The following is a 10,807-nucleotide window of genomic DNA, read 5'->3' as shown; positions in this document are numbered from 1 at the left end:
GTAGCGCGTCTGACTCCAGATCAGAAGGTTGCGTGTTCAAATCACGTCGGGGTCAAAGTTTTTATTATTATTAACGATATTTAAACAATTACTGGTATTTGTAGAAGAACACAGTTGGAATTAGTACATTTAATAAAACATAAATAAATAATTAAATGGAAAAATACCATTAATGAATATATATATCTATCTATATATCTATATAATTAAGAATATAAATAATCGGGCATCTTGATAAAAGATGCAAGAGGATACAAAAAGACAATAATATATACTTTAAGATATACTCCCTGGACAAAGTATATTATCTTTTCATTTGATTTATTGTTGTATATTTACTATTTATATTTGGTAATGCTTCATTTATTTATAAAGAGTATAAAAAAATCCTAAAATAAACACAGAAGCAAATAATTATATGCATAAATAAAGTAAACAAATTGGTGAATTTAGAAGGATATAAACAACTAAATGTCTTCAAACGGTGTTTACAATTATTGAATCAGCTTCGTATCCTCGACAGCCTCACTTATAAATGTGCTGCTGCTTTTTGAGGCTTTTTAAAGACAGACCTACATTCTCTGTAACCTACTTCTGTCCGACTGTCCCACAAAACCCAGAAACCTTCCACCACGTTGCTTCCTGATCATGAAGAATATGAGTGAAACATTTAGTCTGAGGTATAAAAAGTTCCAGAGAGTAAAAGTTCCAGTGAATGTGTTATTAGCTGACATATTTAATATTTGAGGAAACAGTCACTAGCGGCTGCAGAAATAAAAGCTTAAAATGCAAAATGTATTATTGTATACATTCTGTACATTAAGCAAATAAATAAAAACAAAAAAGCTCTACAGAGTGCCTGCTGGGAAATAGATGGAAATGCTTCCACACATGAGTTACAAACAGAGATATAACTGTTCTTCCCCCGCACACTTCTAACAACACTGCAATGAAATAAATTCAGCTTTTACTTTTACTTTAGCTTTTATTGTGTAGCTTCTTTCGAACCGTTGAGCTAACAGCGAGGTAGAGCTGTCGGACACAGACGCTGTTTAAATATCAAACACTGAGCTGCAGATTAAATCAGAATCAGTTCAGTGAAGCCTTTTTATGTTTGGAGAAACTTTAAATAATTGATGTTTCTGGTTGGAGCAGCTTGTACTGCTGTCTGACACTGTGTTATTCTCCAAATGACCACCAGATGGCACCAAAGTAAAGCTTTTCCAAACATACAGGCGGTGATATTCTTCAGTTTCTTGTCAATAAATCCCATAAAAAGACCAGAAGACTAGATTAATGCGCCCCTGTTACTACAGGGGCGTACTACAGTGAGCAGCGGTAACTGACAATTATTTTCTTGATTAATCGATTCAATCTTTTGGTCCATAAAATGTAAGAAAATTGTGAAAAATGTTTATCAAAAATGTTTATAAAATGGCTGATTTCACAGAAGGTTTTCTGAAAAATTGCAGTGTTTTTAGGATCTTTCTTGCAATGACAGTTAAAATTGCAAATAAAGATATTCAGTTTACTAACAGAGGACTAAAGAAACCTGATGAATTTGTCATTTTTTCACGATCTATTTATAATTGAAATATCTGGTGATTAATTTAATAGTCGACAACTAATCGATTAACCAACTGATGGTTGCAGCTCTGAGTTCAACTGTATATTTGTGAGGTGTTTTTAAAAGAAGCTAACATGTTGATTTTGGTCTTTACGTGGGATTTTTTGACAAGAAGGAAAACACAAACATCTTTAAAGTCACAATTACATGTAAAACTATCTTCCACACTTTTGACTGAAATGACCAGAACTACCCACAACAAATTAAGGAAGAAAAAAAAAAGCTCTCAGAGACGACTTCATGGCGACTGTTAACACACAGTTAACGCACACGGTGAATCCGCAGGCTAGCTGGTGCTGGACCGGGTCTCGTGGATGCTGACTCTCTTGCGGGTGTTGTCGCTGCAGCGCTCCATGATGAGCTCGGGACTGGGCCGGGGAGGGATGACCGGAGCCTCTTTCTTCATCTCGCTCTCCGAACTGGAGCTCGACTGCTCGGGGATGTTGTCTGTGGGACACAAATAAGAAGGTCATGTGTGTTCAGAGTGGTTTTATGGGTAGATTGTTGTGCCAGTCGAAGTATTGATTTAGTTTGTTTGATTAAATTATCAACAAAAATAAAGCACTTGAAGTTTGGTGCAGATTTGATAAAGTACACTGAAGTTACGACAACTTTCTGTTCCATGGCGAAATGACTATTTTTGACGCCACGCCGCACACACGTTGTTTGATGAAACCTCAACACTTTGATACCTAAAATAGAAGGCCTGGAAATGGCACCAAAATTTGATTCAATTCAAAATGGCTGACTTCCTGTCGGATTTCGGAAAATGCTGCAAGAGGATTTTTTGTACATCTTGACATGATACATATGACTACCCATTTTCATACATGCCGGTGATTTGGTGTGCCAAATTTCACAAGTTTTCTAGCATGTTTACCCCCCAAAAATGCGATCAACTGAAAGGACGAAAGGTGTTTTTTCGCACAATTATAAATAAACAACATATAAATTCATTAAATTCATAGCACATCATTATCAATGTCTTAAGGGTCTTCTGACTAAACTTCAGCTGGATCTGATCAACCGGCTCGGACTTGGCGGTTTCGTTACCCTGGTTCTTCCGCTCCCTCAGCGGTGACTTGGCGGCGTTCTTGGAGTTCCTCTGCGGCTCGGCGAGGCCCTTCTGCTGGAGGTACCGGCGGCTGTTCCTGCGGTAGACATCCTGGCTCATCCTACGGCGAGACTTGTTGTGGATGCTCTTTGCATTTCGGATGGTGGACCTGAGACAGAGAGTTGGAGCGGTGAGTGGAGGCTCCTCCAGCGATTGAGTTTCACAATGTTTCACAGTAGTTGTACTTTGTTACTTCCCCCAGCTGGATAGGACTCACATATAATGCAGGTGTTTTATATGATGTTTTTAAAGAGAAGTGTTGTTGCAGAAACAGATGCATTCATGAAATCACAAACTGGTGCAACCGAGTGTGAAAGTGTGGCACGCTTCCTCTTTTGTCTGAAGTGACTCAATATGGCTGCACAGGAACTTTGTGCCAAGCTGCATGTCTGAGTTTTATTTAAATGTTCTTTTACAATCACTTTAAACTGGACTGTTCACATTTCTGCTTTTAAACTCTTAGTTTTAAAGTCCTAATATGGATCCTGAAATGTGCAGGAGTTCCTTACAAGCTGCAGCTGGTAATTAGAACTTTATTTCTGTATATTGATCCTTGTTTCCCGAAGCCCACAGCGTCCTTCCAGGATTTCTCTTTTGGGATTGTTGCGGCTGAAAATGTTTGATTTCATGAAAGCTTTTCTAAAAAACTTCAATGTTTGAGGAATTTTTTTGCAGGTAAATTGCGGACAAAGGTGAAAATTGCAAAAGATTGTTTCTCTTTTTTCCTCTTTTTCAATAATAAATCATTAAGAATGAAAGGCAACGTGTTCCAGGGACAATAAATCTACACTGTCAGACTTTAACTGGCAGCAGCTTCATCAGCAAAGTGTTACTTACTGTATTTTAGAATTACAGTTTATTACTAATAATAATTGCAGTTCATTACTGTATTATTTTAAATTTACAGCACAGTATTGTAGTTTAATTAGACAATGGTCCTTTAAATGAAAAAAAATATGCAAAGAGGAGCAAGGAATGAAACAAAGAAAAGAAAAAAAACAGGAAGTTTATTCAGGTCTAGTTTTGCTTCTGTTGTAGGCTACTGTCACATATTTCTATTAATATAAATATAATGAATATTTGAAAAGGAACTGCATAAAGAATATTGTCCTTTTTTAACTTTTTCATTATTATTATTATTATTATTATTATTATTATTATTACAGTAACATTTTAACATTCTAACCCTAACCCTAACCCTAATACAGGATACACTGTAAACCTGTACTCACTGTAAATAATATAAATAGTTGTTTCTCTAACAGTAAAACATATCTCAGCTTTTTTATGTGGTATTTTGTTTTGATGGTAAAGACATAAAATATGGAATAAAACTCCAGCTTTAACTGTAAAGTACTAATATCCTTTTACTGTGATAGTAGAAAAGTTCTTCTGTATTTTTTACCATAAAAATAACATTTGTTTTTGTTGTAAATTTACAAGAATACAGCTTTATTTCTAGTATTTCACTTTAATTCTAAAATAAGAACAAACTGTAAAAATACATCCACTTTGCTGACGAAGGTCTGCGGTCATGGAAGTGAGCTTGTTGACGTATGGCTGCAACAAATCTGCTTTATTATTCTACAATTTCTCCTTCTGTCTGATGGAGATGTTTTTACAGTGTAATCTCTGACGTACCTGCGAGGTGGCGGTTTCTGTCCCTGCACCGCCGTCCTCTCCGCCTCGTACTTCTCTCTCTTACCGGCCTTGTGCAGGAACATGGAGGGAAAGTGACCGGTCTCGTCTCCTTTCCTGCACAACACGACATTAAACATCCAGATAAACTAATAAGTACAGCAGTATGAGGAGATATTACTTAATTAATTATTAATAATAACAATAATAAAAGCTTAAGTTACACAGTGCAAGGTTTAAAAACATTTCAGGAGGCAAAAATAAAGTAAGAGAATTAAAATCATATAGACGTGAGGTAGAATTACAAAGAATAAAACACATACAAACAATCTGAAAGATACAAAATTAAGAGAATAAAATGATTAGCATGAGTATAATCAGCTATATGGACAATATATTTCAGCTGCTGTTTGGCTGATTTGGATGATATAGGAGTCGTTTTTGGGGTTATTGAAGATGCTGAATCCATTTGTCACATTTTCAAAGTTAAAAATGAACGTTTAAACAGGAAGTGGCCACATTTCAACTTTTGTTGGGCTGATTTTTATTTATTTCAGCGACACACAGTGACAAAAAGCTGCAAAGCGCCAACAAAACTGAAGAAATATTATGAAAGAAATATATAAGAAATAAACCAGTGACACTGAGCTTTCCAATGTTCTGTATTCAGCATATAAATAAACCCAAATTTACTCAAAATCAAACAAAAATCAGCCCACTGGGAGTTGTAACGAGCCCACTTCTGGTTTAATCGGCTATTTTGCATTAAAATTGAAGAAATTGATTCAGCTTCCTCAAAAACCCCCAAAGATCTCCTATGATGTCTAAAATATCGGATTATGCTAACAGATCGATTAAAGCCTTTAACGTGTGCTCGGTGTGGAGATCGTACCTGACGACCCACCAGCCGTCCAGCAGCTTGTGAATGACCTCGATGGTTTCTCCGACCTCCAGAGAGATCTCGTCCTCCTGCTCCGCCTGGTAGGCTCTGACGGTGACGTGCAGCTCTCCTTCGTAGTCTGGGTCGGCATCCTCGGACTCATCCGGACCGTCCAGAGGCTCCAGGTAGGACGCGGGAACCCAGCCTCGTTTGGACTCACACTGGCAGAACCACCAACCTGAACCCAACACAGCAGCTCAAGAACCTGCTCCCATCCATTAAAGATAAATTATTGCGTTTATGTTCCTTTAATTCTTCTCACCGTTCTGGTTCTTCTCCACGATCTCCACCAGGTCTCCGGTGTGCAGATTGATCTCGTGTTTGGACGTCTTGGCGAAGTCTGCGATCACTCTGTAGGTGTCCAGTATGATCGGGCCCGAAATCTCTGAGAAGCAAAACACAATCATCAGTTTTCACGTCAGGAAACGACAGCGACATTTACAGGAAACTAATCTGGACGAGTGACCCTTCAAAAGCCCCGCCCCTTTCTGCTCTGTGCTCCAATCAAAGTGAAGCAAGCCTCAATATGCTATATGCTAAGCTAATCTATGTTGAAAAGACAACCAAATTTTAAAGATGGTTAAAAGATAAAAGAGACGAATATATAGTCACAAGTTAGCTAATGTTATTATCTGTATATTTATTTAATCCAACAAACACATAAATATGTGAATAAATGGCTTTGAAGCTTTAACATTAATAAAGAGGTTTTAAAGTGACTCTTACCGGACGCGTTGCCTCTGGCCAGCTCCCTGGACACCACGAACGTCTCGTTTCTTTTCAGCCTGAAGAGAAAATGATCATTTCTCATTTATTCTACATGTCAACCTGCAGTTATTGGTGATAAATATTCTTTCTCTCTCTCCAGTGGAAGCAGACGGGATGTACTGACGTGTTTGCGGCAGGCGGGTTTTCGTCCTCTGGTCGGACCTTGAAGAAGTTGGTGAGGTGTTTGCAGCGGGAGATGTGAGCCGGCAGGTTGATGAGGGAGTGGCAGTACTCCACCAGCGTGGTCTGTCGGGTTTCTGTCGACTTCTGGCTGTCCAGCCACCGCGGCGCTGAGGACGCAGACAGCCACAGAGATCAAAATATGTTTCTATGATTAAAATACAGTTTCTAGCTTTAATTCTTGGGCTTTTTAATGTTTAATTAAAGATATTTACACTGTAAAACCAATGAAATGAGCTATAAATACAGGTGAACACTGCTATAATACAAATAATCAGGCTTAAATTTACAGAAGTGCTGTTATTATTAGATCTTTATTATTTTAATGTGAATGTTAAAAGTTCTAGAACTGTAATAAAAGTCATTATCTGTGAAATTACAGTAATTATTGTTGTTTACACTGATAAAAACTGTATTTGCACAGTTTACCAATGCTTATACACTGATAAACAACATTTATTTTTTGTCGTTTTTGTTGTGAAAACTTTCATAATTATACAAAATATCTGTCAATTAACAAACAAATCCATCATTTTAGAAGTTTGAGCTCAGTTAATAAACATATCTGCAAAAAATATATAGATTTGAATAAATAAGCAGCAATTTTATGATTATTTACAGATATTTCACATTATTTTAAATTAAAATAATGTAAATTCACAGGCTATTTTTGTAATTGTATTAATATTTATTATTATTATTATTTATTTGTATTTTTTAAATACATGCAGAAACAGTTTAATCCCACAACATGCATTGGTTTGCGGAGGGTTAATAGGGTTGCTATTAAAATCTCGTTCTGCGACTTTGGACAGGTGGAAATTTCCAGCCCTTTGTAGTTAAACTGCTGTTGCATCAGGACTGAGGTTGTGTTGTAATGGAGGTTTCACAAGTGGAATGTGTTTAGTTCTGTTTTCATGAAAACTGAACAGGAACAGAGAATTAGCACAGACCTGTTTAGTATTCATGAAAATTAAAAAGTGAAGGAGGGAAACAGGAAGTGCAGCACTAATGAGGGCTCGGTTCCTCTCTCTCTTCCTGGACGTTTGGGTTTCTGTCTTTTCTTAGCGTTTGTTTTCTTTGTTCATTACACTTCACTGTACTGACTGACATACTTTATATGATCGTTGTTTCATAGTGAGAAAGTGAAAAGATGTTTTATTATAATATTAAACTATTCTTTTAATGACTTTTGTACAGTAATGCTAGTTGTTAACATGAATATACATGCTAACATTAACCCTAGCAGGCTTTTATTTCTGTCTCTGTCAGCTGTTTCCTGTAAATGAACCTCTTTGCACATTTGTGATTTCAGCCTCGTTGCTTCAACAAATTCAAAAAAGAGAAGTTGGATTGACCCACATGTGTTTGATAACCACAGGTGCTTCCTGAAATAACATTACAGCATCGAGGGGGGGGGGTTAACTGAACGGACTCAGTGAATTTATACTTATTTGGATTATCTGTTAATACAAGTCTGTGACTCTGCAGCTCACTAATAAATAAATAAATAACTAAGCAGAACGACATCCTATAAAACCAAAATGCAGAAACGAGAGTTGAGCAGGACTGTGACTCTTTTACAAACTGTTTAAACATAATGAAACTTCTTATTGTTTTTTACCTGGTAACGACGGGATGATTCTGTCCTTCTTCTCTATTTGACCGGACTCGATGGGAAACATCTCCTTCAGCGATTTCTGTCACAGAAACACAAAACTTTTGATTTGAATTGATTTGTGGAAGGTTGATTATTATGAATCAGGGTCAGACATGATGTTATAGCAGAGCTTTTATTTTGTAGTGCAGCAGGAACTCACGTGGAAGGTGTGGATCTCAGGATACGTCCTGTAGATGAGCTTCTCTGTGAGGTCGCTCCATTTCACCATCAGCATGTACACCTGCACAGACAGTACGACATATTCCACTCAAACACACTCACATTCTCAGCTTACTCCAGAAAGATTGTCTCTAGATTTAAAGATTTGAGCAGGATTTGGGTTTGTAGAGTAAAAGTTTTGAGCCTTACGTAATGCTGACTCGGGTACAGTCGTTTCTCGAAGCCCAACAGCTCCACATGCCTGACGTAGGTCTCCTCCATACTGAGATACAGTAGAGTCCAACTGACAGCAAAGTGACGGACGTGAGCCTTATATACTCTGTGTGTGTGTGTGTGTGTGTGTGTGTGTCATCAATCAGTTCCTCTTTAACTTCATCACAGAGAAAAAGAAACAAAAGATATTGTTTCACTTGTATTTTAATTTTAAATTTAATACAAACAACATATATTTAGAACAAAATCTAAATATATATATATATAACTAAATATATAAAAGATATATAAAAGATCAATTGTACAGTTTAATTAAAACAAATCACTAGCTGGCTACCAGTCAAAAATGCTTTAGTTAAGTTAGCCAGTGTTTTGTTAACAATAATAATTAACAATGTGTGCGATTTAGTAAAAAATGAAGCGGTGTATTTGCTGATTGCGACACCCTCTCCTCACCTTCCCATTCCAAGCACGTAGGAGAAACTACGATGTCCGTGATACTTCTATCTAGAGCGAGTGTTGGGCGGTTCAACATGGCGGACTCCACCAGAAGAGGAGCCGCTCCCTCTGTAGATAAAAACGTTTAATTCTGAGATAATAAAAACATAATTATTATTATTTTCAGGTGATTATTCACTGATGAAAACGTACGTATGAAAATTATATTTCTGACAAAAGTGAGTCACTTTCACCTCTCATCTACACTAATCGTTAACTAGTTAATAACTAACTAGCGATGAATGTAGGTTAGCTAGTGTTTTGTTCACATTAACTAACTTAAGATGTTCCTATATATGTGTCACTTTCATCTTTTAAACATCTTCCAAATGTGGTTGTCTTTCCAACATAGATTAGCTTAGCATAGCATATATAAGTACAGGAAAGTTTCTCAACTGTGATTGGAGCGCAGAGCAAAAAGGGGCGGGGCTCAATTGTTTATAAGGATAAGGGAGGAACAACAAAAGGTGCTTTCACAGGATACGTCAGTCCTGTAACTATTCTCTTTTATTCAGTTGCTCGAATGACAATTAAAGAGCTTCCTGTTTCAGTGCGACTTTCAGTTGTCAAACATGGAAATGGAGAAGTTATTATTTTAGCAATCAGTTCAGTATTACACTACAAGAACCTCACTTCCACACACTGCTACAGTTTGTTAATACAGGCAACAATTTATCAATCACACAAGAAACACAACAAAATAAAAAAAACAATAATAAATAAACACAAGGACAATCAGACAAAAGGGCAGGAGTACATAAAAAATATGAATAAATCAAAATTAAAGAACAAAACATAAAGTTATAGGATCCATTCAGTTCAGGTGAATATGGTTTGTTATTGTTCTGATGTGAGAGAAAATGAAATACTGTACGTTTAATTTAATAATGTCACATAACTGGAGACATTTCATATAAAACTATAGTAACTATATAGTAGTTTTATTTTATTGTTAATACTTCAGGAGGATTTTAGATGCAGAAGTTTTACTTTGAAGTCTGTAAGTAGTATTTATATGTTACTGTACTTTTATTTTAGTAATAGATTTGTACTTCCACTACTCCACTGGGAAACCTCAGGGACCAGCAGGGACCAGCAGGGACCAGCAGGGACCAGAACCAGCAGGGACCAGCAGGGACCAGAACCAGCAGAAATATATTATATAAGCTTTAAGCAGTAAACGGGTGAATTTAAAGAAATCTTGAAGTGAAGAATTCCCCTCAGAAGCGTTTCTCAACCGTCCAGACGGGGAATCACCGTGTTGATTTCACTCTGTGTGCACACACTGACTCCATCCTTCCTCCCACACACACCAACACATCATTATATTTCTGTGGCAACCCTCCTCGTGTGTCTCTCCGCGGGCTTTCAGCTTTAACGTGTGATTTTTTCCAAAACCTTTGCAACAGGCGAAGAGGAACAAAAACAATCCCAATCAAACCCACACGGCTAAACTTCCTCCACCGACGACAACGTTTGGTTTCTCCATCTAGAATCTGAAGTGTCACCAGTGCTGATGATGTAAACAGATCCAGTGGTGTTATTTACAGTGAAGGTGTTTATATTTGGAGAGAGCAGATGATTTTCCTCCTGAGAGACATCCAGAGTCACATTACTGTCACTGAGAGAGCAGCTGATCCCTCAGTGTTACTCCATCCTACACCCAGCTGCTGCTGCTGCTGCTGCCCACCTTCTCAATATTTTGACTTGTTTGCTCAAAATAATCACAAACTTTCTCAACATTTTAACTTAGTACATCCAGATAATTACTTAATATCACAAAGTTTCTCATTATACTGACTTACATAACCCTTTTTTCACCACATTGGCAGAAATGAGCTTCCATAAAAACCTGTAAAATTACCAAAATAGAAATAATTACAAAAGTATTACCGACAATATGTAATTAAAGTTTCTGATTCTATGTGACATTCCCAACCTGCGGGTCGGGGCCCTCCAAAGAGTCAGCAGATAAATCTGAGGGGTCGT

At 37.1% G+C, this 10,807-nt stretch overlaps 1 protein-coding gene across 6 annotated transcripts; it reads right to left on the bottom strand.

Annotated features, from left to right (window-relative positions):
• Positions 1 to 718: 718 nt before the first annotated feature.
• ncf1 (neutrophil cytosolic factor 1) lies at positions 719 to 10,347 on the bottom strand. Of its 6 annotated transcripts, none has more exons than XM_035666578.1 (12): positions 9,846 to 10,347; positions 8,777 to 8,909; positions 8,297 to 8,390; positions 8,088 to 8,168; positions 7,892 to 7,967; positions 6,212 to 6,377; positions 6,046 to 6,104; positions 5,582 to 5,704; positions 5,272 to 5,497; positions 4,383 to 4,496; positions 2,681 to 2,850; positions 719 to 2,074 (listed from the first exon to the last, which is right to left on the bottom strand). In XM_035666578.1, the coding sequence occupies exons 2-12, from the start codon at positions 8,782 to 8,784 to the stop codon at positions 1,914 to 1,916; spliced, it is 1,278 nt and encodes a 425-aa protein (XP_035522471.1). In that variant the 5' UTR covers positions 8,785 to 8,909; positions 9,846 to 10,347; the 3' UTR covers positions 719 to 1,913. The 6 variants fall into 6 exon arrangements, with proteins under 6 accessions (XP_035522471.1, XP_035522473.1, XP_035522472.1 ...); XM_035666580.1 differs by having other exon boundaries at positions 8,777 to 8,887; XM_035666579.1 differs by having other exon boundaries at positions 9,871 to 10,347.
• Between the last annotated feature and the right edge of the window lie 460 nt (positions 10,348 to 10,807).

The sequence above is a fragment of the Morone saxatilis genome, unplaced genomic scaffold (assembly GCF_004916995.1).
Source record: "Morone saxatilis isolate NCDOM2014 unplaced genomic scaffold, NCSU_SB_2.0 Contig20, whole genome shotgun sequence".
NCBI lineage: Eukaryota > Metazoa > Chordata > Actinopteri > Moronidae > Morone > Morone saxatilis.
This window is presented reverse-complemented; position numbering and strand designations above follow the sequence as displayed.